Here is a 23,651-nt window from a genome sequence, read left to right as displayed (position 1 = left end):
GCACCGGTTTCCAAGCTTTAAACCTAAGGAGACTTTTGAAGTCAATTTTTGCATTGTTAAGAGTGCTGGTCACAGAGTCCAAGAGGACTCTTATGAGACTCCAGGACATCATTTATAACTGAAGGCCCTAACTTTTAAGACATGCTCGTTTATATTGTGACTCCATACATCTATACCAGCAATACATTATTTTGGACCTTGACTAGAAAGCTGAGATAATATATTCATAAGGGCAGATCCACTCCTGGGCTGATTGATATTACAGAATATTGAAGAGGTAAGAAATTATAAATGCAGTTTATACACCAAATAAATTCACTTTAATGTTTTCTTCATTCAGAGAAGCAATTTTATTGCCCAAACAAAATACTAAATTGCTCCCTAATAGGGCCTGTGCTTCTACAATTAACAATAAATGCCAGAAGAAATTATCCTTTTGCAGCAATTAAAACCCCTTGCACCAGAGTGAACTCTATATCAAAGTGGATTGCTTACCAGTGTTTAAATGAGCATGAGAGAAACTATCCATGAGTGGGGTCTTTTTTTAAACTTCATTTGTACGTCAACAGAAACATTTTATTTAGGTAGGGTAGGGTCTGTAGCTTTAAGGGGAAAAAAGTTTCCAATTCCTCAGTGGAATAATGTATTTATTTGGCTTTCTCCATCCTTATTTTGGGGCAGGGGACTGCAGGAGAAGATTAACACTGGCAACCCAGCATTAAATTTTTACAGTCCTCATGCTTCCACATGACCAAAGACGATTGTGTATTAAGGCCTTGATTCAGCAACAACTTAAGCATATGAATAGTCTCATTGACTTCAACAGGCCTTAAGCACCATACATAAATTCTTCACCAAATTAGGGCCTTAATGCATTAAAAGTCAGTTTACTCCATTTTTTCCAGTTAACTTCCCCTCCCCTTCAAAACTTTTAGTATGCTGAGTCATTTTGATGAATAAGCCCCCTATATGCTTTTGAATATTTGAAGCTTGGTAACAAAAAACCCAAGTAACTGGCTCTGCATCAACTGTGCTGCATTATAGTCTAAGGCTTGAAGCTGTCTAGCAACTGGGGCTTTGTGAAAGAAATCCATATATCTGAAACTAGTAGGACATTTGAAACTGAAGCTGTTCCACATTTAAAAATGACTATCCCTAAATCAGAGGAGAAATGACCCAAACTACCTCTCTGCATACATTCATATTTAGACGTAGCATCTGTGGTATGACTCCTACATCATAACTGCAATGGCTATACCCCAAGAAGAATGAAATGTCAAGTTTATGGGGAAGGAAATTCACTATAAAATGAAAAAGACTTACAAATATCCACCTCAAAAGGACAAATGGTCTGAGAAAAATGATAGTGTTTGAGAAATATAAATTAAGTATGGGATAATGAGAAGTGAGGCTTTCTGTTCAGTGTTTGAGATAAGGCTCAGTCTATTTCTAGTTCTCTGTTCCAGCTGTCATTTCAACAATGAATGTTCTTAATATAGCGAGTGCCATAAGACATGCAGTGTTACCTGACTAAAAACATTCTTAGGAACAGTGACTCTGCACGTAATGAGGTGCATCTTAAAGAAAAGATTTACAATGGACTTCAATGCAACTGGAAGCAACCGTTTAGAAACATCACATAAAAAAGCTTTGTAACAGGAAAGGAGATGACAAGCAGGCAAATCATGTGACTATATAAAATACAGATAACATTAAACAAGATACCTATAGCTATGGTCTAGGCCAGTGGTCACCAACTGGTCGATCGCGATCTCCGGTGGCATAGTGGGGCTGCCGCTAAGGGCAGGGGAAGCAGCCCCGTGGGCGGGGGAAGGTGGAACAGGGGGCTTGATGTGCTGCTCCTGCCTGCAATCACCGTCCCTGCAGCTCCCATTGGCTGGGAACAGGGAACTGCGGCCAATGGGAGCTGCGGGGGGCAGTGCCTGCAGAGAGGGGCAGTGCACGGAGCCACATGCCCCCTGCCACCTCCTCAGGGGTGCGTTAGCCCCTTCTGGGAGCAGGGAGCCTGCCTTAGCCTCACTGCACCACCGACCAGGAGCTGCCCCAGGTAAGTGCCGCCCATCAGGAGGCCGCACCCAAACCCCCAGCCCTGACCCCCTCCCAGAGCCAGCACCCTGGACCCCATCCTGGACCCAAACACTCTGCCCCAGCCCAGGGCCCTCTTGTGCACCCAAATTCCCTCCCAGAGCTTGCACCATGCACCACCTCCTGCACCCAACACTCCTCCCCGGCCCGGAGCCCCTTCCTGCACCCCAACCCCCTGCCCCAGGCTCAGCCCAGAGCCCCCTCCCACACTGTGAGCCCCTTGGCCCCACCTCGGAGCCCGCACCCCCTCCCGAACCCCAACCTCCCGCCCCAGCCTGGTGAACATGAGTGAGGTGGGGGAGAGTGAGTGACGGGGGGAGAATGGAGTGAGTGTGGTGGGGCGGGGTAGATCATTGGTTGCCCTTAAGTTCAAAAAGTGATCTTGGGCATAAAAAGGTTGCCTAGACCAGTGGTCTTCGGCAACATCAGATGAACTGAAGTGGATGGCCACAAAAACTCATTCAGAAGCAAATGAGGGCTATGAACCTTGAAGAAGGGACTAACAGGGGAAATGGACATTTTAATATCAGACCAAATTAACACCACATTTGGAACACAAGAGAACTAGAAACATGTACCAGAGTTCACCAGAACCAACTAACATTTTTTTAACGTAAGTCTCTAGTAATTAGGTGCTACATGGTGTTTAAAAATCTCAATATGTGTTGGCCAACACGTGTTAAAAAACACCATTTTTTCACCCAGATTACACAGTCTTCTAAAGGAACAACTACACACTCTAAATTCCAGCCATAAGGAGAAAAATAGCTGAAAAACAAACTGCTATGTCTTGGCAAGTTGATGTAGTACACTGGTATTCTGCAGTTTCCAAGACATTCCAAACAGTTTTCTGTCCGGCCCTGCATAGTCAACTTAATAAATTCTCTTTAAAAAATTATGTAGCAAGAGCATGATGGCACTTCAGAATTTAAAAAACCCCACACGCTTTCTACAAAGCACTACGTATCTCACGTTGACGCTCCATAAGTTATCACCAAACCACATCAATCCACACACAGTTCCTCAACCCATCAACATAAGCTGGCTCTAACAACTGAACTCCCACTACAGTGGTTGAGTTATAAATTAAGTATAGGTATCTGCTTCCACAAATTGCATCAGCAGCAATTTGGCCACAAAAGTTGTCAGACTGAAAATGGTCTCACCACAATACAGTAAAGTTACAGGTAAGAAATAAAATGTTTTAAAAGACAGCTTTTCAAATGACTACTCAGACTAGCTGCAAATTATAGATTTTCTGTAACATGGGTGGTATGTAGCAGTTCAGAATGCAGACAATATGCTATGTCCAGTCAATCACATTCAGGTTACCGATTATCAATGTTCCCAATTTTTCTGCCTAGAACAAGTTGAGGAGACAATCACTAATTGTTTAGCTAACTGAAACATAGTTAAAGACAGTTACACCCATAAACAAGAAATGGAAGATTCCTTTCAGAAATGATGGCAGAGAATAGTAAGAAAAGTCATAGAACATATCAACAGAACAAAAGATTATCATCCATTCAAATGAAAGATTGATTCATCTCCTTTACAGATCACTCCCAAATGATGAAAACAAGGAACTAGCTATTGATGTATGCCGGCATTACCACAAAGCTGGTTTCTTTCTTTTTGACTATTCATCTAAAAATATCAACTTACTTGATCAAAACAGATGACCACTTGTTACAGAAAATGTCTAAAGATCACTAAATTATCAAGCAATTGCAGGTACACTGAAGAAAAACAGACGTTTTCAACCCCTTTCTGAATAGAAAACTCAGACAGTTGCACCTGTAGAAGTTCTCTTCTTAAATACAATTATTAGATCATATATTTTATTTCACAAGTGTAAGCTATACAAACCTACAGTGAATTTTTTTTATCTTCTCATTAGCTAGGCAGGACTCCTCTAGCAAGCTGTTATTTTTCATTTGACAGTAGCTTTAGGAATATAACATAATCCAGATGGGCTGGCATAAGAATTGGTTTCTTTGATCCTAGTGAGATGTTCAAGTACCAGAGATTTATCAAGGCCCTACTTTTTAAAGCATGTAAGATTGTACACCTACAAAGTTAAAAAAAGTCAAGAATATTAAGCACTGATGATCTGGAAGGCGCATGCACAAGTCCTTTGTTACCCCAAAACATCTTTTGTTAAGACCCACAAAGGAGAACCTCCATTTTTAAAAAATTCTCAAGGCCTTTTCCTTGCAAAGATAACCATTGCAAACTAATTGCTAACCCAATGAATCATTTCACTAAGTCCCTGCAAAAACCTTTAAGATTGCCTTGTACATACTGGAGTTATAATCACACAAATCAAATAAACTGTGAGAGACAGGGGTGACAAATGGAAAATAAATTGTTTTGCAATCAACCCTCCAAACACTTATGTCATTTCTGTTTATTAACAGTGTTCAGACCTGAGCGTGCCTACTATTGCTATTTACTGTGACAATGGTTGCAGATCCCTGCTTTGTCCCACACCAAGGCCTCTAGGCGTACATACAATATAGTTCTCACAACCTGCACTACCAATTTCTCCAGAAGCACACGAGGAAAACAGGAGACAGGGACAAGCTATAAGAACATAAGAATGGTCATACTGGGTCAGACCAAAAGTCCATCAAGCTCAGTATCCTGCCCTCTGACACTGGCCAATGGCAGGTGCCCCAAAGGAAATGAACAGACAGGTTATCATCAAGTGACCCATGGCCTGTCACCCAATCCCAGCTTCTGGCAAACAGAGGCTAGGGACACCATTCCTGCCCATCCTGGCTAATAGCCACTGATGGACTTATCTTCCATGAAGCTATCTAACTCCCTTTTGAACCCCCATTATAGTATTGGCCTTCACAACACCCTGTGGCAAGGACTTCCAGAGGCTGACAATGCGTTGCATGAAAAAATACTCTCGTGTTTGTTTTAAACCTGCTACCAATTAATTTCGTTTGGTGGCCCCTTGTTCTTGTATTATGAGAAGGAGTAAATAACACTTCTTTATTTACTTTCTCTATATCACTCATGATTCTATAGATTTCTATCATAGCCCCCATTAGTCGCCTCTTTTCCAAGCTGAAAAGTCCCCTTCTTATTAATCTCTCCTCGTGCGGAAGCTGTTCCATACCCCAATCCTTTTTGTTGCCCTTTTCTAAACCTTTTCCAATTCCAATATATCTTTTCTGAGATGGGACAACCACATCTGCAAGCAGTATTCAAGGTGTGGGCATACCATGGATTTATATAGAGGCAATAGGGTATTTTCTGTCTTATTGTCTACCCTTTTCTTGATGAGTCCCAACATTCTGTTCACTTTTTTGATTGTGCTGCACATTGAGTGGATGATTTCAGAGAACTATCCACAATGACTCCAGGATCTTTTTCTTGAGTAGTAACAGCTAATTTAGACCCCATCGTTGTATATGTATAGTTAGGATTATGTTTTCCAATGTGTATTACTTTGCATTTATCAACATTAAATTTCATCTGCCATTTTGTTGCCCAGTCTCCCAGTTTTGTGAGATCCTTTTGTAGCTCTTCACAGTCTGCCTGGGACTTAACTATCTTGAGAAGTTTTGTATCTGCAAATTTTGCCACCTCACTGTTTACCCCTTCTTCCAGATTGTTTATGAATATGTTAAATAGGACTGAGCCCAGTACAGATCCCTGGGGGACATCACTATTTCTCTCTTTCCATTCTGAAAACTATTTATCCCTACCCTTTGTTTCCTATCTTTTAACCAGTTACCAATCCATGAGAACCTTTCCTCTTATCCCATGACTGCTTATTTTGCTTAAGAGCCTTTGGTGAGGGACCTTGTCAAAGGCTTTCTGAAAATCTCAATACACTATATCTACTAGATCTCCTTTGTCCGCATGCTTGTTGACCCCCTCAAAGAATTCTAGTAGATTGTGAGCATGATTTCCTTTGTCAAAAACCATGTTGGCTATTTCCCAACAAATTATGTTCTTCTTTATGATAGTTTAAACGAATCTGCCTGGTACTGAAGTGAGGCTTACTGGCCTGAAGTTGCCAGGGTCATCTCTGGAGCCCTTTTTAAAAATTGGCACCACATTAGCTATCCTCCAGTCATTTGGTACAGAAGCTGATTTAAATGATAGGTTACAGATGACAGTTAGTAGTCCTGAAATTTCACATTTGAGTTCCTTCAGAACTCTTGGATGAATACCATGAGGTCCTGGAGACTTATTCCTGTTTAGTTTATGAATTTGTTCCATTTATTGAGTGGGAGTCTCACAGCCACTGTAGGTGTAGCCCTTATTGCTGCTTATTCCTGTCTGCTAAGCCCCAGCACAGAGTCTGAAAAGTTGGGACTGGGAGAGAGCCTTGTGCATCCATCAATAAGCCAAAGGAAACTGTATCTATGTACTTAATGAGATACTCCCCCCACACACACACAGATAAGATGAAGGAGACCTCTCTGCCAGTCAGGGATAACCCCAAGAACCAAAGGGTACCCAGAATGCCCAACTACCCAGCACATATATAGGAGGGCCTGCTCCCTCACCTTCCCCCCCAAAAATAATCACAGCACACCCAGAGACCACTGTCTGCCACCATTATCAGCAAAGTTGAAAGACAACCCACCTGCTACCACTGCTGCTCCAAGTAACAGGTGCCAGGTAGAGGAGCCTCAGGCTATGGCTACACTTGCAGATGTAGAGCACTGGGAGCTAAACCAGCCCTTGGAGACAGCAGCAGGGAAAGCGCTGCTGTGTGTTCACACTGTCAGCTGCAAGCATAGTGGCATGGCCACACATGCGGCACTTGCAGCAGCATTCGGAGTGATGCATTATGGGCAGCTATCCCACAGATCACCTCTTCCCATTCTAGCATTGAGGCTCGTGGGAAGTGGGAGTGGGGGGCGCCGGGCATCCTGGGTCCTGTCCCAATGCCCCATGATGCATCACTTAGCATCCAAGCAATACCTGTGCTTCTGTCCACGTTTGGTGCCATCTTTCAAAGTTTTTTGTACTGCACGCTCTGTCTTCCCTTTCAGTCTGCAGCAATGGATCCCGAACTTCTGAGGAATATTCTGACGGATCTCACCAGCAAGTCACAAATTGCAGTCAAGTTACTCCTTAAGTTACAAAGTGACAGTGAGGAGTCCAACAATGATGTCGACACACAATGCACATGACACGAGATTGCTGGTGGCATTCACGGACATGCTCACCACTGTGGAAAACCACTTTTGGACTTGGGAAACACACACTGAATGGTGGGATCACATCAGCATGCAAGTTTGGAATGACCTCACCCCCACCCTGCAGCGCAAAGACATGAGATTGAGAGCTGCCCTGCCAGTGGGGAAGCGCATGGCGATTGTAATCTGGAAGCTGGCTACTCCAGACAGCTACCAATCAGTCACTAACCAGTTCAGAGTGGGAAAGTCTATCGTTGAAATTGTGTTGATGCAAGTGTGCAGGGCCATTAATTGCATCCTGCTCAGAAGAACCGTGACTCTGGGCAATGTGCATGACATTGTGGATGGCTTTGCACTAACAGTTTTCCCTAACTGCGAAGGGGCGATAGATGGCACACATATTCCAATTCTGGCACCAGACCACCAAGCCTCCAAGTACAGAAATCGGAAGGGGTATTTCTCTATGGGTCTCCAGGCACTTGTGGATGTTTCACGGACATTAATGCAAGCTGGTCTGGAAAGGTGCATTATGCATGCATCTTTTGGAACACAGGCCTGTTCAGGAAACTGCAAGCCAGGACTTTCTTCCCAGACCAGAAGATCACTGTAGGGGAAGTCGATATGCCCACTGTGATCCTTGGAGACCCCACCTACCCTTTAATGCAATGGCTCATGAAACCATACACAGGGAACCTTGACAGCAGCAAGGAGCGGTTCAACAACAGGCTGAGCCAGTGCATAATGACAGCAAAGGGCCACTGCGCTGTCTGTATGGGAAACTGGACTTGGCCGTTGACAATATCCCTATGGTTATAGCCACGTGCTGTACCCATTGTAACATTTGTGAAGGGAAGGGTGAAAGCTTCACTCAGACATTGGCTGCTGAGGTTGAATGTGCCAGACCAGGACTATTAGAGGGGCGCAGCGTGAGGCCATAAGGATTAGGGATGCCTTGAGGGAGCAATCTGATGCTGAAAGCCACCAGTAATGTTTGGTGCCCTGCACAGGAGTTAAGTGCAGTGGTTCCAATGCTAGTAAACATCTGTGTTTGCTATGAATGATGCACTGACAAGCAGTGCCTGTTGCTTCCCTAGGCTGTTATCTTTTACTTAATGTAATAAAGAATGTTTCCAAAACCAAAAAATTCATTTATTGAAAAGAAACACAACTGCTGGAGAAACACACACAGCATGACACATCTGTGCTGTGTGGGAGGAAGGAAGGGGGAGGGGTGGGGAATGGAACAATCACAGATTTACGTATGTCCTGTTATCATATTCAGCCTTCCTATCTGGAGTGCTGTGCAACGAGTGCTGCACTTCAGGCTGGCTAAAATGCATGGTGATGGGGGTTGAGTGTAGTGCATAAAGGTCATAGTTTGCAGGGCTGGGAGGTGAAGCTACAGGTCTTGGAGGCAGCTGGTGCTGATAAGAAACCGGATATTGGGGAAAGTGGGTTGGCAGTGACATGAGAGCACAAGGGAAAGAGTTTTGTGACAAGGGCTGCAGGGAGGGAGCGGACACGGATCTGCTCCCTATGCAGTGCTATGAGTGCCTGCACTGAGTCCACAATGCTTAGGAGCCGCTCCACAATGCTTAGGAGCCGCTCCACGGTTTGTTGCTGGCAATCTGCATTCTCCTGGCGGACCTGCCTTTCCGTCTCCCACCACTCCTGTACTTTTTTATTTTCAGTAAAGGATTGCTGCATGACTTCATGCAGAAGGTCCTCCTTGCTTCTTTGCAGCCGCTTCTGCAGTCTTTGCAGCCTTTCAGCCGTTGATAACAAGGATGGCTGGGATCTGAAGGTTGCATCTGTAAAGCCAAAATGCAACATTTAAGAGAGGCAACATTGTTAACACTAGACAGAACAATGATTCAGCTGAACTTCTAGACAAGCACAGTGCACACAACAGCACAAACTGCGTGTCCCAAGCCGAGCGCACATAACCCACAAGAGCCCCGAAATGGTGAGTAACCACAGGAGCAGGGGGGACTGATTGTTCCAGGGCCATACTGTCCTCTGGGGTCCTGTGCCTCGGGGAGAGCCAACAGCTGCAGGGGGCCCCTATACTCAACACTCTCCCCACATTTTCCACAGGATGGGTTCATCCTGGAAGATATCTCACAGCTGAGGGTGACCTGGAAAACAAGGGAGGGTCTTCTGCAACAAAGAGGCTTCCGGCCTGGCCCTTATGTAGCTTGCCTGTGTGCAGCAATGGTCCCCCCACCCCTCACGGCACAGTGGCACAGATATGTTAGCCTTACTGGGACAAGGAGCTCAGTAGCTCTGCCACAGAACCTCTGCAAGCAGATTGCCCAGCTTCTGCACGAGACCTTTGATGAGATCACTGAGGCCGATTACCACAAATGTGAGAGAGTACATCAATGATCTATTCTGCATCTCAGCATGTATGCAGCCCTAACCCTTGTTTCTACAACCCTCCTCTCCTCAACAGCCTGCACCCAACAACTCCCTTCTCAAAATAAAAGCCGCTTACCAGGCACCTCATCTGCTGTTTGTTCTTCCCCAAGCACCGTCCACTGCGACTGGCTTGAAAACAGTCCTCCTGGCTTGAAAACAGATCCTGGCTGCAGGCATCTAGGGATGCCAGGCCATCGTCTGGCTCTGGGCCCACCTCCTCCTCAGCACCCTCACTCCCACTTTCCTCCTCCTGCCTTGTTGCACTCTGGGCTGCCATGGCCTCTGAAGTGTGCATGGTGCTCTTCAGAGTGGAGGTGGGGTCACCTCCAAATATCTCGTCCAGCTCTTTGTAGAACGGGCAGGTCATGGGGGCAGCACCAGAGCAGTGGTTTGCCTCCTGCACTTTGTGGTACGCATTCCGCAGCTCCTTCACTTTAACCCTGCACTGCAGTGCGTCCCGATCATGGCCCCTTTCTATCATGGCCCTTGATATCTGCCCATAGGTATCACAATTCCTGGATTTACTGGAGCACAGCTGGGACTGGACAGCTTCCTCCCCCCCAAACACTGATGAGGTCCAGCACCTTACCATTGCTCCATACTGGGAATCGCCTGGCGTGTGGAGGCATGGTCACCTGGAAAGATGCGCTGAGAGTACTCCATGATTAGCTGAGCAAACAGGAAGGGGACTTTCAAAATTCCCAGAGAATTTAAAGGGCGGGTCTGACGGGTTGGTCCCCTGAGGCAGGGCAGTAGACTTCAAAGTGATGACCAGAGTGGCTAGAACAGGCATTGTGGGACACTTCCTGGAGGCTGATCAGAGTGTGTAAATAGACCAAGGCGTCCACACTTGCACCACAGTGCTCCAGCCAGGGTGCAGCAAGCTCATTGCTTCTTGTGGAGGTGGATTACCAGGGGCACTCCAGCCAGAGTCCGGGCGCTCTACATGCCTTGCCAGTGTGGACACCTCAGAAGTTAGAGCACCGAGGGCTGATTTAATGGGCTCCAACTTCCAAGTGTAGCCAAGCCCTCAATGAGGTACTGGGAAAGGGAAAGCATGATGATTTGAAAAATAGTGGGCAAGAGGTTGCAAGGACTGATAGAACTGAGGTAGCAGGAAGAGTGTAGAACTGATGGGTTTTTGTTGGGGACAAGGCAAGAAGGAGCACTTTACCCAGAGAATGTCAGTTTTATCCAGATAATGTTATTTTTATTTTAATTATTAAGGGTATATCTTAGAGTGTGGGAAAACATCTCATGAGCAATATCAGCACCTTTCATTCTCACACACGTTCTATTCATGGAATATTCCCCTCCCCCTCGATCTCCCCAATGACAGGTATTAGTTGATGAAGGAAGCTGTCATTTAATTCTAAAAGCCTAAAACCGTCTTTTCTGGAGTACGTGCGAACAAACACACACATCCCTTTCGCAGATCTAAAGGCCGTGTTTACTGAAGAAAACCTCCATTGGTCTATGACAGATTATTATTTGTGGCAAGAACTGGTTTAACCAATTTTAGATAATTACTCTTTTACTATGCAGTATGTACAAGGTAAAAGTATTCAAATTACCACAGCTGCAGGTCAAGATATCTACAACCTCCCATGAGACATTTACTGATGAATAATAACCTTCTATGCTCATTTGGGGTTGTTGCTGAAAGGCTAACAGATATTCCCTCAATTCTGCAAAACAATTATTTTAAATCTAAAAACCACTGAGCTTAACTACTAACAGAAATCCAGAACACAGCACAAACTAGTAGCTGAACGCACTTCTAAACAAAATTCAGTCTGAGCATACGATTTACCTACCTTAGTTTTATTAGCTCTGAAAGATACATTTACAGATTCACAGCCTAGCAATAATTCTGTGTATGTAATTATGAAGAGACCAGTCCTGGACCAAAGACTTCCCAGCACGACAGTTCACAAAGCTTATTTTTTAAACTACTTCCCAATTACTGGTAATTTTTCACAGTACTATAACTTCTCTTAAAACAGTAGATTAACTAGTGACTCAGTTTTAGAAACTCATTTTATTCATCACCATTATGCTAAACTCTGTCCAGTCAAGTTTGACCGGAGTTAGAATTTTGATCTTCATTTCACAAAGCAATTAATTCAATAGGGCTCTCAAATACACTCGCCTGCTCACCACACCAGTTACTGCTCAGTTTAAGCTTTCCGTTTTACAGTTATTAAGAGAGCCCCAAAATAAATCAAAACCCAGTGATTAAAGCAACATGAAACAAAAACTCTTACCCTGCAGCAGCAGTTCCTGTTCCTTGGGTCCCACTCAGGTTTGGCCCAGCAGCCCAGTCATCGTGATGGAGAGGTGGCCGGGCCAAACTTGGGCAGTGCTATCACCCCAGGAGCCAGGTCGCAATGCCTGGAGCGGGGAGCTGGGCCCAACTGCATACGACCGCTGCTGGGTGCATTTGGGGCAGGTTCATTCTGCAACACCACCCCCACCAAGGCCTTCCACACATAACCCACTGGAGCAGGACCCAACCCTGGATTGGTAAAAAAGATAGATAATACAAGGAATTCCTAAAAAAGAAAAATTATACAAAAATAAAAAGGATTTCATGGAACTCTAGTTTTTAGTTCACTGGCAGCAAAGGAAACCCTCTAACAAACTACTTATAGCACTGACTTCTTCAATTGACAGAGAGACCGCTTAATATAGAGAGGTGTGTATTGCCTCAAATTTGTGTCAGTTGTGTGCTAAAACTGAAGCTTCTCCATCATTGTCTTAGTTTTATCCACATGGGCTCTGGGATAGTACATGGCATAAGTCTTCCAGCTAGTGACCCACTAGATCTTCTGTCAAAGGTCAACTTCAAAGTGACTTCTTTATGAGTGTTGCATGACACTTAGAATTTTTACAAAAAATTGACATTAGCAATGGAAGTTCCAGAGTAAGGACAAGTGGCACAACCTGCCCCTTCCTTGGCACACACATTATTCAACTTCCATGTCACCAGATTATCAGTCGAGCCTTTTTATCCCTCCACCTTCATCTCAGGACACTTGACTGTAAATACTGGGCCGCTTTTTCGCTGTTTTTCCTTAACTATGTCAAGGGTCCTGCAGATCTCTTCAATACCTACCAATTGACTATGCCTCCATCTTCTATGTTTGACAAAACACGAAACTTTTTTTTAACTTGAGTAAACACCACAAACAGATCAATAAACTTTCAATAACCTTCCTAGTTCACACTGTAATAGGGATTGTATACATTCACAAGAGGTTCCTTTTTCCAGTCACAGGAGCCAACCGATGAATCTGCTCCCTCTTTCCAGCTGCTGAGTCTTCAAATTCAAACCCGTGAAGTTCCTAAAGAGCAGTTTGGGTGGCGCTTCCCTCCAGGAGTCCAAGCCTCTGTGTGTCCATGCACCCTCTGGCATATGTTCTTTTTGGTCTTTGTCCCGTAACATACCCATCATAAAACTTCGCTTAATATTTACCCTCTGGCAGCATCTCCTACCAAATGGTTTTCAAACCAACTTAGTTCCTTCTCCACAACAGGGTCTGGTAGAACACGGAGCTGAAGCACCTTCTTTTTTCAGGAACATTTCTGACTCAACACCACCTGTAGCTGCTCTGTATTTCTGAAGCAAGCCAAAGCCACATGGGCACAGGGAAGAAACAGTACTTGTTATAAAAGCTAATGTTTAAAATCAAGTTTACACAAGTTAAGAAGGAAGGTACTGTACATATCGGGTCAGGCTTGAGTTATGAGAGATTACAAGTATCGGTTACAAGGTTCACAAGATGCATACATAGCACAATCAGCATAGACCCAGATTGGGGTGCAGGAGTTTTTAAAGCGTCAGTGAATAAGTGATCTCAGGTATGCCACCCATAGAATGTATTTAGAGTCCAAGTCAGTATTGATGCAGCAAAATAGGTACATGGGTGGGGTGCATTCCTTGGTTCGTCAGGGGAGGAAGTAGGTTATTTCCCTGACCAGTGGTTTCCATATAGCTAATGGACAACTATTTGTTAAATGAAGCTAGGATGCCTCCCATAGCCACAGCCCAAAATGGAAGACAAACTTAGTGGTGTTAATAGTCAAGAATAAGAGAATCTCATTTTGTGACTTCTTTTTACCAACAAAATCTTTTATCCAGAATAAAATGATTGCATAATGAAGTAAAATCAAACCAGCTTGACACAGTGAACACCACAAAATTTCACTACAAAATTCTCCTTGAAAGGAAAATTTGGGTTTAACTACCCCAGACACCTATGGTTCATCTCCTCAGGGCCTATATATAAAATTCCTTTGCCAAGAGGGAGCTAAGCAAAAAGCACAGATATTCCAGACAATACATCACTATTGTTAAAATTCTGTGCCCGAGATTCTTTCCCTAACAGGTACTGCAACAATGTAATAAAGTTAAACAAAATTTCCCAAATTAAAAGTGAGTACTAATATCTAGAGTCGTGGGAGGATACAAAATTTGTATCCTCATCCAATCCGCAAACGTGGTCCACAGATATCAAGCAGATATCTGCAGATTTGCAGGGCTCTACTAATACCACAGTAATCAGTACTGTATGGCACTTCTAGGGCCTTACGATGGCCTATAATTGCACAATCCACATATCCTTTATAGAGGCATTCCTGATGTATTTTTCCCCTATATCCCAGCAGCCCCATTGTCTGAGCTTGAAAGTCAGTCCTGTTTGGCATGACATTCCATCTAAATAATAGATTTTGTTTTATTTTCTGAAGCATTAGTACAGCAGTCATCCAATATTTATCTATATGTGCAAAAGAAGTCGAGTTAATATTCCCAGAGTCGATATTATGTCCTGCTGCAGTACCACATTAAAAGTAGCATAAAAATCTTTTCTAAAATAGACTACAGGATTTTTTGGTGCAGATTAACGCTTAGAAGGTGGGAAAGAGTTGTGTCCCAGTTTTTAAACGAACTTATATTGACAATGCAGAAATTGCTTTTTATGAGCATCTTAAAAGATTAATGACCAAAATAAAGAATTTAATGTGATATGGGAGTAATTCGCCTTCTCTGTAAAGGAAGCCACAGATGTGCAAGGAAAAGATACGTGCAATCTCTAGGGAGTTGTGGAGATAGGAAATGGCACAGCAACCTAAGGATTTACAAAGCAAAACGTGCATGTTTGTTGCCTGTCTGTAATTTGTTATTCTTTAGACATAATTTAGTATCAATGTTTTAATATCCAATGAAGACATTTTAATGCTTTCCAGTTTTTTGGACTTTCCGGACACAAGGTCAGTTAGCAACTAAAACATGGTAAACTGTTAAAGTGATGCTCTGAAAGAAAGACTCAGGAAAAAAAAAAATCAGAGATTAAAATTGACTTTTCATTGTCTCTAGGTAAAGGTTAGCATTTTGGGAAGCAGTAACTCACTGTTGAAAAACACAATCCCAGCTTTTTTATTTGAAACAAACAAGAAGTCCTGACTCCACACATACCAACAGCTGTGCTAACTATGCAACCCTCTTCACTACAAACGAACAGGAATATCATTACTGACTTACACACTTAAAAAAAGAAAACAGTTTATCACATCAAAGCAACACTTGCACTCACGGAGAAAGCAATTTACAAAATAGAGGTAAACACTTTATTGACAAAACAAAAGAGATTGATGATGCATCATCAAGTCAAAGATATCCATCAGCGGTTTCAAAATATATCCTTCCCAATATGGAAAGCATGATGCAGATACCAATAATTATGGTGCATTACTGCCTCTGAACAGAATGCATAAAATAAAAAAACAGATTTTTAAGCCATTAAGATCTTAAGCAACTGTTGCATATGGGGCTATTGAACAATCAGCAGAACTCACAAAACAACTCAAGGGGCAAACAAACAAACAATCTGATGTAGTCTTAAAATAAAAACTGAAGAAAAGCTTTTCCACGTTAGACCTAATTATTTCTGAACTGAAAAGTCTTCACCACTTAGGAAGCCAGCATCTTTCTGCCATGCAGAAAGGAGCAAGTTATTAGGAGTTGACTGTATGTGAGTATAAAATATAGATACAAAGTGTTTTTGGGTGGGGAGATTTGATAAATCCTGGCTAGAGAAAATAAGACAGAGAGGGACTGGAGCTGTCCCCCTACCTAGGGGAGAGCTGTAGAGGGCCTGTGACAGGGAGGGACTGGAAGAGCCGGCTCAGAGCGAGTGGCCCGGGGGTTGGTGCTATCACTTCTCACCGCACCCTGAGGAGACTGGAGCGGGGGCAGGAGGAGAGCGACTGGAGGCCCTGAGGGGAGGGGAGCTCGCTGGTGACTAGGGCACACTGAGTATCCTTGAGCCTCAGCTCCCTTCCCTGGGCGCTGAGTAGGGAAGAGAGACAGGGGAGGAGCGACGGGCAGCGTGAGGGGATGGGAGCGGAGCAAAGGCACGCTCAGGGACCGAGCAGCGGTTGGCATTAAGCGGAGGGGGAAGTTCGAGGCAGGGGAGGCGGGCCCGGGAGCGGCTGGCGCGGGGAGCCCTTCCCAGGCGGGTGCCCGGCTGGCCTCGTCCCACACTCACCCGGACCAGGTTGCTGACGGCGGCCTGCACTGCGGCCACGGGGGCAGTCAGGTCCGGGATGGCCTTGCCGTCCACCTCCCCCTCCTCGTGCATGATAACCAGGTGGGAGATCTGCTGCGCCACGGGCTCCAGGATGCTCTCGATGGTGCGGGTGTGGAAGACGGGCATGGCGGCGGCGTGGCGGGGGGCCGGGGCCCAAACTCCGGACAAACTCCCAGGGAACCTCTCCCCTCCGGCGGAGGCGCCGCTCCCCTACTAATCCCGCGAAAAAACTACAGCGGCCCGCCAGGAACTCCCGGCTCGGCCAACCGCGGGACTCGAACTCGCCACGCTCCTCACTCAGCAGCGCCTGCCCCCACTGACTCCTCGCCTCTCGGGGCCCAGCAGGGGCTTTCAACCGGCGCAACCTACCCCTCCCCTTCCCCGCCCTCTCGCCACTCCCGCCCAATGGCGGGGCCCTGCCGCTGGCTCCCAATGGCTGCGGCATCGCGTCCATCAACATTCCAACAGCTCCGGCCCGCTTTTCCCAACCAAGTTTGGTTGCATAGGCCCTGGTTTCCCAGAGTTGGATGACGTCAGACATTCTGGTGTCCATATAAGGAGATGGTTAAAGCCAGAACGGCTCGGCTAACTCCGGAGGGGGAGATGGGAGTGCAGGATTCTAAGAGCTTGAGGGTGAGGGAACGCCCTGCCCGGTCAGCTGATAGGTGTGGGGGAGTCTGGGGCTCCCACTAGGGTCAGCGAATGGTGCTGCCAGCTGTGTAGTTTGCAGCAACTTGTAAGGCGCTGGTTTTCCGAGGGAGCCGGGGGGTGGATTAACCCGTACTCCTGGAGGGAGGGTGGAGTGGTCAGAAAACTACCGATTTGATTTCAGAGTCCTTGGTGGTATTGCGAAAAACTGGCATTTCGTCCCTAGGTACAACATGTAAGACTAGTGGGCTTTTTTTCTTCTTTCTTTCTCCCACAATAGTTCCAAAAAACTATCATTCGGTGCTAGTTTCTGGGATTGCTTGATAGGCTGTACACGCTTTTCAGCAATGACTTCCACGCATGGGGCTGTGTGTTTACATACAGGCATATTAACCAAACACCCCACCCAATGCGGGCAGGGGGAGTGTGGGATGTAATTAGCAAACCACTTCTCTGCTTCTTGTTTCGCTTGCGAAGAATCCTTCTTTGAAGAAATGACTTCTTGAAACAGTGCTCTACGATAGACCGGTAGCACTTTACATGTCATGCTCTTATTACGGAAACTTTTGTCCCCTAGATATTGTGGTGCAGAGGAAAGTTGTGCTAACGTAGTTTTCCATCCTTGTTCTGAGGATTCCAGCTGTATCCTTCATTTGTGGCCTGAGATCCCTTTTGAATGTTTTTAACGTATGTTTTTAACGTATTGTATATATTGCACCTTTTCTCGCTGATAGGACACTTACAACAACCACTTCTGCTGTTGGAATATTCTTTATTACAAGCAATGATTGTATTTATTTGCCTCAATAGTCTCCTACACTATTTAGAGCTTTAGCAGGATTGGGCACCCGAAAATGGTTTTCTTTGTCCTGTGTGAATGAAAACCAAAAATTAAACAGAGTGATAAGTAAAGTGGACTTCTAAAACTATTGCGGCTTCATAAACATCCATCTAAGGTTGTGGTAGTAACAAAGGATGAGGGGTTATCCTCTGTAGCACAGTGGCCTATAGCACAGTGTTTTTCAAAGTTTGAGTCGCAACCCAGTACTGGGTCCCGGCATGTAAGGTATTAGGTTACTGTGATGAGTACCACCAACGGGGACGTTAAAAGTCCTGGAAGCGGCCAGTAGTGGCTCCGGCTTCTAGGCGGGGGGCCACAGGGCTCCACATGCTGCCCCTGCCCCAAACGCTGGCTCCACACTCCCACTGTCCGGTTCCCATAGGGGCGGTGCCTGCAGGCGAGAGCCATATGGAGCCGCTTGTGTACCTCTGGCTAGGAGCTGGACCTGCTGCTGGCCACTTCTGGGGCGCAGTGCGATCCACGGTGTCACAACAGGCAAGAAGCCTGCCTCTGTACCTCAACTGCACCATTGATGGGGAGCTGCTGGAGGTAAGGCTGTGCCCCAGCCCTGAGCTTGCCCCAAACCTGGAACCCCTTCATTCAGCCCGAACCCCTTCATTCAGCCCAAACCCCTCATCCTTGGCTCCACCCCAGAGCCTGCACCTAGAGCCCTGACCCTCTCCCACACCTCTCCCCCAGTCCTAAGTCTCGCCTCCCAACTCAGAGCCCCCTCCTGCATATCAACCCCCTCATCCCTGGCCCCACCCCAGGGCTCTGACTCCCTTCTGCACCCCCAGCCCAGAGCCCCCTCCCACACTCCAAACCCCTCATCCCCAGCTCCTTTGGGTCACGGGCATCAACAGTTTTCTTCAACTGAGTCCCCAGAAAAAAAGTTTGAAAACCACTGCACAGTCCAGAAAAGGTCTGCAAAATGCTGCCCCACTTCATGTGAAATCATTGTTATTTATGAGATTGCTCAGGGCCTCCAATACTCCTCTGAACCCTAATAAACTATTATGTGCTCTCCTGTATATAGTCTACCCCTCTCATCCACCTCGCAGGTTTTGCTTTTACTGAGCTTTGGGACATCCAGACTATTCATAGTAATACAGTTGAGCATGTGCATCAACTTTTGAAGGATTTGAGACTTTTATACCCCCCATGCGATGAAATTTGGACAACATTTGTGGAGTCTTGTCTTTTTTTTCTTGTCCTAATAGTGCTACTTTGTGCTGTGAATCAGTGGTTTGGAGGCTTTCTCTGAGAGAGCTCATACATACTTCAGTACAAACAGGATGGCTTCTTTAGTTGGAATTTCCTTGGCAATACATGAACAAAGAATCCATTAGAACCCTGATCCTGCAATGGAATTTGCATAGATGGGCCACTGCACCTGTACAGAATCCCAGTGAAATCAGTAGGGTTCCTGGTATGGGTGATGGGTTGCCAGTATGTATCTTATTGATGGATTAGAGCGTATTACTAGCTCTTTTAGCATGGTGGGATTATGTGTGTGTGTGAGCAAGACGGAGAGAAATGTATAATGGGGAAGTCAGACAGTTTATTTCCATGTGACGGGATCCAGTGCTGTTTGGGAGCAGATATGTTAATACACTTGATAAAGTTTTTAGTTGAGTTTTCTAGTAACATTAAAAATGTACTTATGAGCATAAGTAAGAACACTTGTTCTTGAGTGTGGGCTCTAAATGCACATTAATTATGACTTGCGTGTTATTGAGATTTAAGCTATGACACACTTTGCGTATAATTCTGTGGCATACTGGGGGACAATCCAGACTATTGTGGGCTGGGTCACCCCTCCCTTGCAACCTGAGTGCCTTAAATGCCTTGCTGTAGTAACTCTAACTTGGGCTGCTCACAAACAGCCTTCCAGCATGCAAGCCACACCCTGAGTGTCTGTGTGTAACTGCAGTCTGCCAGTTACACCCTGGCTCTCACCTGCTTTGGTTATACTGCAGGGTGACCCCCAATACATCCTGTACTGGATGTCCTGTATCGCCCGGCACTCTCCTGCACAATACAAATATATTGAGTTCATTATTCCTTAAGGGAATAATATGCCAATTTATTACCTTAAATAGTTACTAAAACACTTCAGTTTAAACATACTGGATTCAATAAAATAGTAAAACAAGTTTATTAACTAAAAAGAGATTTTTTAAGTGAGTACAAGTAATGAGGCATAAAAGTCAGAAATGGTTACAAGAAAAATACAGATAAAATGCTTACTAGCATTTATTTAGGAAACTATCTTAGCTGCAAAGCAAACTTTCTCATCACGTGCTCCAGCAGATTACTGACCAAACTCTCAGGTCAGGACCCCTTTCCCAGAGTCCAAAGGCAGTTTCCTTTTGTCTTCTCAGCTGTGGAGAATGGGGCGTAGGGTGGTCTTGAACTCCCTGCCCTTTCTTTTTATAGTCCTGTCCCCCCTTTGAGGAGCATTTCCAGCTGGGAGCAAGGTAACAGGATTCTAGTGAAGAAAGGAAACTCCATGCTGTTTCTTTGCTAAGGTGTAACCCTTTGGTTTTCCCCCCTTTCGTTCCTTGCCAGAGAATGGCCACTTAGCAGGTAATGGTCCATCGGCCTTGTTGACACCTGGCTGAGGCATCAGCTTGCCTTTTGTCTCTGAGGAAGTGGATTGGCCGCTCCCCAGACTTATCTGGGAAACATACTTCAGTCATGATTACTGCTTATAACTTTATATATAATGTTGCTCTGTGCATTTTGCCATGATATTCTTGATAAGCAAGTCATGAGTTTGTGTTGCTAACACCCTCCTTCATTGTCCACTCTATGGCAATGCCAAACAGTGAAGATAAAATGCAGCCCTGTTTTACACTAGTGTCCATGTTGAACCACTATGGACAACCAGACAACATCCTTACAGACCACTTTACAGATTTGTACACAACCTTGATGATGATGACTTTAGCCGTGATGACTTTTAGGGATTCTGTGGGACTGAAGAATATTCCTGCACAGACATACGTTGTGGCTATCAAATGCCTTTTGAAAACCAGTGAAATTGGTGAAGGGGGGAGCTTGCCATTCTGATCATTCTTCTCTGATGGTCCTCACTGTGACTATCTGATCTGCACAGGTTTTCTTGCTCAAGCTTTGCACCCACTGCGTGTTTCATCCTGTGTAGTATCATATTGCAGAAGATTTCCATGTAACCGAGATAAATGTAACGTCTCTCCAGTAGTTACAGTGAGTAAGATTGCCCGTTTGGGGTATTCTGACAATGATTCCATGTTTCCACTAGTCAGGATGGATCTCTCACCCAAACTTCATTGAATAGCTGTCATTTTAATTAGGATGGTGGTAGTAAGCATTTCTACTGTAATTTGATCATCTCCTGCTGATTTATTTTTTTCAGCTATTTTGATTGCAGTCCGTACTTCTAACACCAATGTTAATGTCAAGTTGATCAGGTTCACATGTTGCATCAATATCTGGCCCTCAGGTGGGGTTGGGCCTATTGAGGACTTCCCTGAAATGCTTTGCCCATCTGTTTTTCTGTTCTACCTCAGTTGTAAGCATTTTATATCTTTTTGCTTTTTATTGGCCTATGTCCTGTTTTGAAATTTTCACACAGGGTTCTAGTCACTTGGTAAACGGCTCTGTGGTTTCCTATCATAGCTACAGCTGCTAGGTCTTTAACTTATCTCTGTTTATCTTTCCTTATGTTGCTTTTCATTGCTTTGTCTTGTTTCTTATACCCCACCTTTGCCTTTTCCAATAGCTTGTTGGTCTTAGTATTCAGGAGTTTTCCTATCAGTGCAGTAGAACATCAGAATTATGAACACCAGAGTTACGAACTGACCAGTTAACCACACTCCTCATTTGGAACTGGAAGTATGCAATCAGGCAGCAGGAGAGACCAAAAAAACCAAAGCAAATACAGTACAGTACTGTGTTAAACGTCTTGCAACCTTTCTCGTCTCCATGCCAGAACTAAAATAATATCAGCAACAATAACTGAACTCCAGTATGCAGATGATTGTTCTGTAGTTGCACGCTCAAAGGAGGATCTTCAAACAGCCTTAATTGCTTCTCAAAAGCTTAGGGCTAAGTCTGAACATCAGCAAAACAAAAGTTCTCCATCAGTCAGTTCCTTGTCAATCATCAAAACCCAGCAAGGAAGATCCATATTGACAAAGAAGAACTGGAAAATGTAGACTACTTTGCCTATCTTGGCAGCCATCTCTCACAGAGGGCAGACACAGACATTGGGATTGAGCACAGAATTCACTGTGCCAGCCTTGCCTTTGGCAGACTGTTTCGCCGGGTGTTCAACAATCACAACATCAGAACACATACTGAACTTTTAGTTTACAAAGTGGTGGTAATCCCAACTCTCCTCTACGGCCGTGAGACTTGAATGACCTACAGAAAACACCTGAAAAACCTGGAATGCCAGCACTAGCACTTTCTTTGGAAGATCCTCAACATACAGCAGGAGGATCATCTCACTAATATCTGTGTCCTCACAGAGGCCAACATCTTCAGTGTTGAGGCCCTGATTATGCAGCACCAGCTGAGGTGGAGCGGGCACTGTGTGCACATGCCTGATGTACGCTTACCAGAACAACTGCTGTATGCCCAACTCACCAAAGGAAATGAGGAGTCCGAAAGAAATGCTTTAAAGACCCCCTCAAGATAAACATCAAGAGATGTGGCATCAACACCGCACAATGGGGACAGCAGGATAAGGATAACTGGTGAAAACTTGTCAGAGAGGGAAGTCCACTTTTGAGGGAAATCGCCTTGCACTGGTCACAGAAAAATGCCAAAAAAGAAAGTTAAAGCAATCAACCCTGTCTTCAAACACCACCTGCAATGTCTGTCAATTTGCCTGTGGCTCAAGAATCGGACTCTTCAGTCACCAGAGGACCCATGAAAAATAAAACCTGTGAAAGAGATCACTGCTTTTCTGAAAGTGATGGTGGAGGTTTGGAGGGGTTTTTGCTGCCAGCATCAAACTTTTTGGGATCCTGGCTTCTGGAGACTGACTTTTGCCAGAGCCTTCATGCAATACAAGGGCTTGGCAGTGTTCATTTTTACTAGAATGGTAGCTTGGTTCCATTACTATAACTATAAGCAGTTAAATGCTTTTATGAGGCTAGGTTGGTCTTGTGCTCAATCCTCCACACTTTATCTGTGGTTGGGACTGGCAACCACATCAAGGCGCAGCAGGTGGAGTTTTGCATATTCTAAATCAGTAATAATGAGCGCCCAGTAAAAATCCTCCTGGAAATAAATGTGCAGCAGCTGGGAATTACAAAAAGCAATTAGTCCATATTATGAACTAATCATCTGCGAAATTCCATTTTGCAGAAATATGCAAAACTGATGAACAGCTTAATTCTCTTTTGTGGAAATTAAAAATGAGCTAAAATCTGATTTTAAAAAAACCAATTGCTTTCAGGGTTTTTTAGTGAGTTCTAGCCTAAATATGCATACATTTATATGTTTTAAAGGACGGAAAACAAATCTTGTTTGGCAATTCTAAACCACTACTTTTCAGAAAGAAAAGGAGTACTTGTGGCACCTTAGAGACTAACAAATTTATTTGAGCATAAGCTATCATGAGCTACAGCTCACTTCATCAGATGGCTCCAATAGGTGCTGCTACTGTATGCATAATATATAAAAGAACAGATGGCCATTTTAGCATCCTTCTAAAATCATGCTTACCTAAAAGGTCAGAGTGATTGGTTGGTTTTTTTTTTTTTTAAAGGACTGAGTAAGCTGCTGCATCTTGGTCATGGTAATAGTGGGCAAAGAGATTTTTTTGCCTCGGTTGGTCAGTTTTCAGGACTATGTTACAAGGCTACATTATAG

At 44.6% G+C, this 23,651-nt stretch overlaps 1 protein-coding gene across 2 annotated transcripts in view; it reads right to left on the bottom strand.

Moving 5' to 3' along the window:
* VCL (vinculin) overlaps positions 1 to 16,653 on the bottom strand; it is a 105,777-nt gene extending 89,124 nt beyond the window's left edge. The window contains exon 1 of one of the 2 annotated variants that reach the window (XM_073353147.2): positions 16,253 to 16,653. In XM_073353147.2, coding sequence (XP_073209248.1) covers positions 16,253 to 16,420 — 168 coding nt within the window. In that variant the 5' untranslated portion in view covers positions 16,421 to 16,653. The remainder of the gene's footprint in view (positions 1 to 16,252) is intronic. The other variant, XM_073353149.2, reaches the window with a different exon arrangement.
* Between the last annotated feature and the right edge of the window lie 6,998 nt (positions 16,654 to 23,651).

Source organism: Lepidochelys kempii, chromosome 7 (genome assembly GCF_965140285.1).
Source record: "Lepidochelys kempii isolate rLepKem1 chromosome 7, rLepKem1.hap1, whole genome shotgun sequence".
Classification (NCBI taxonomy): domain Eukaryota; kingdom Metazoa; phylum Chordata; order Testudines; family Cheloniidae; genus Lepidochelys; species Lepidochelys kempii.
This window is presented reverse-complemented; position numbering and strand designations above follow the sequence as displayed.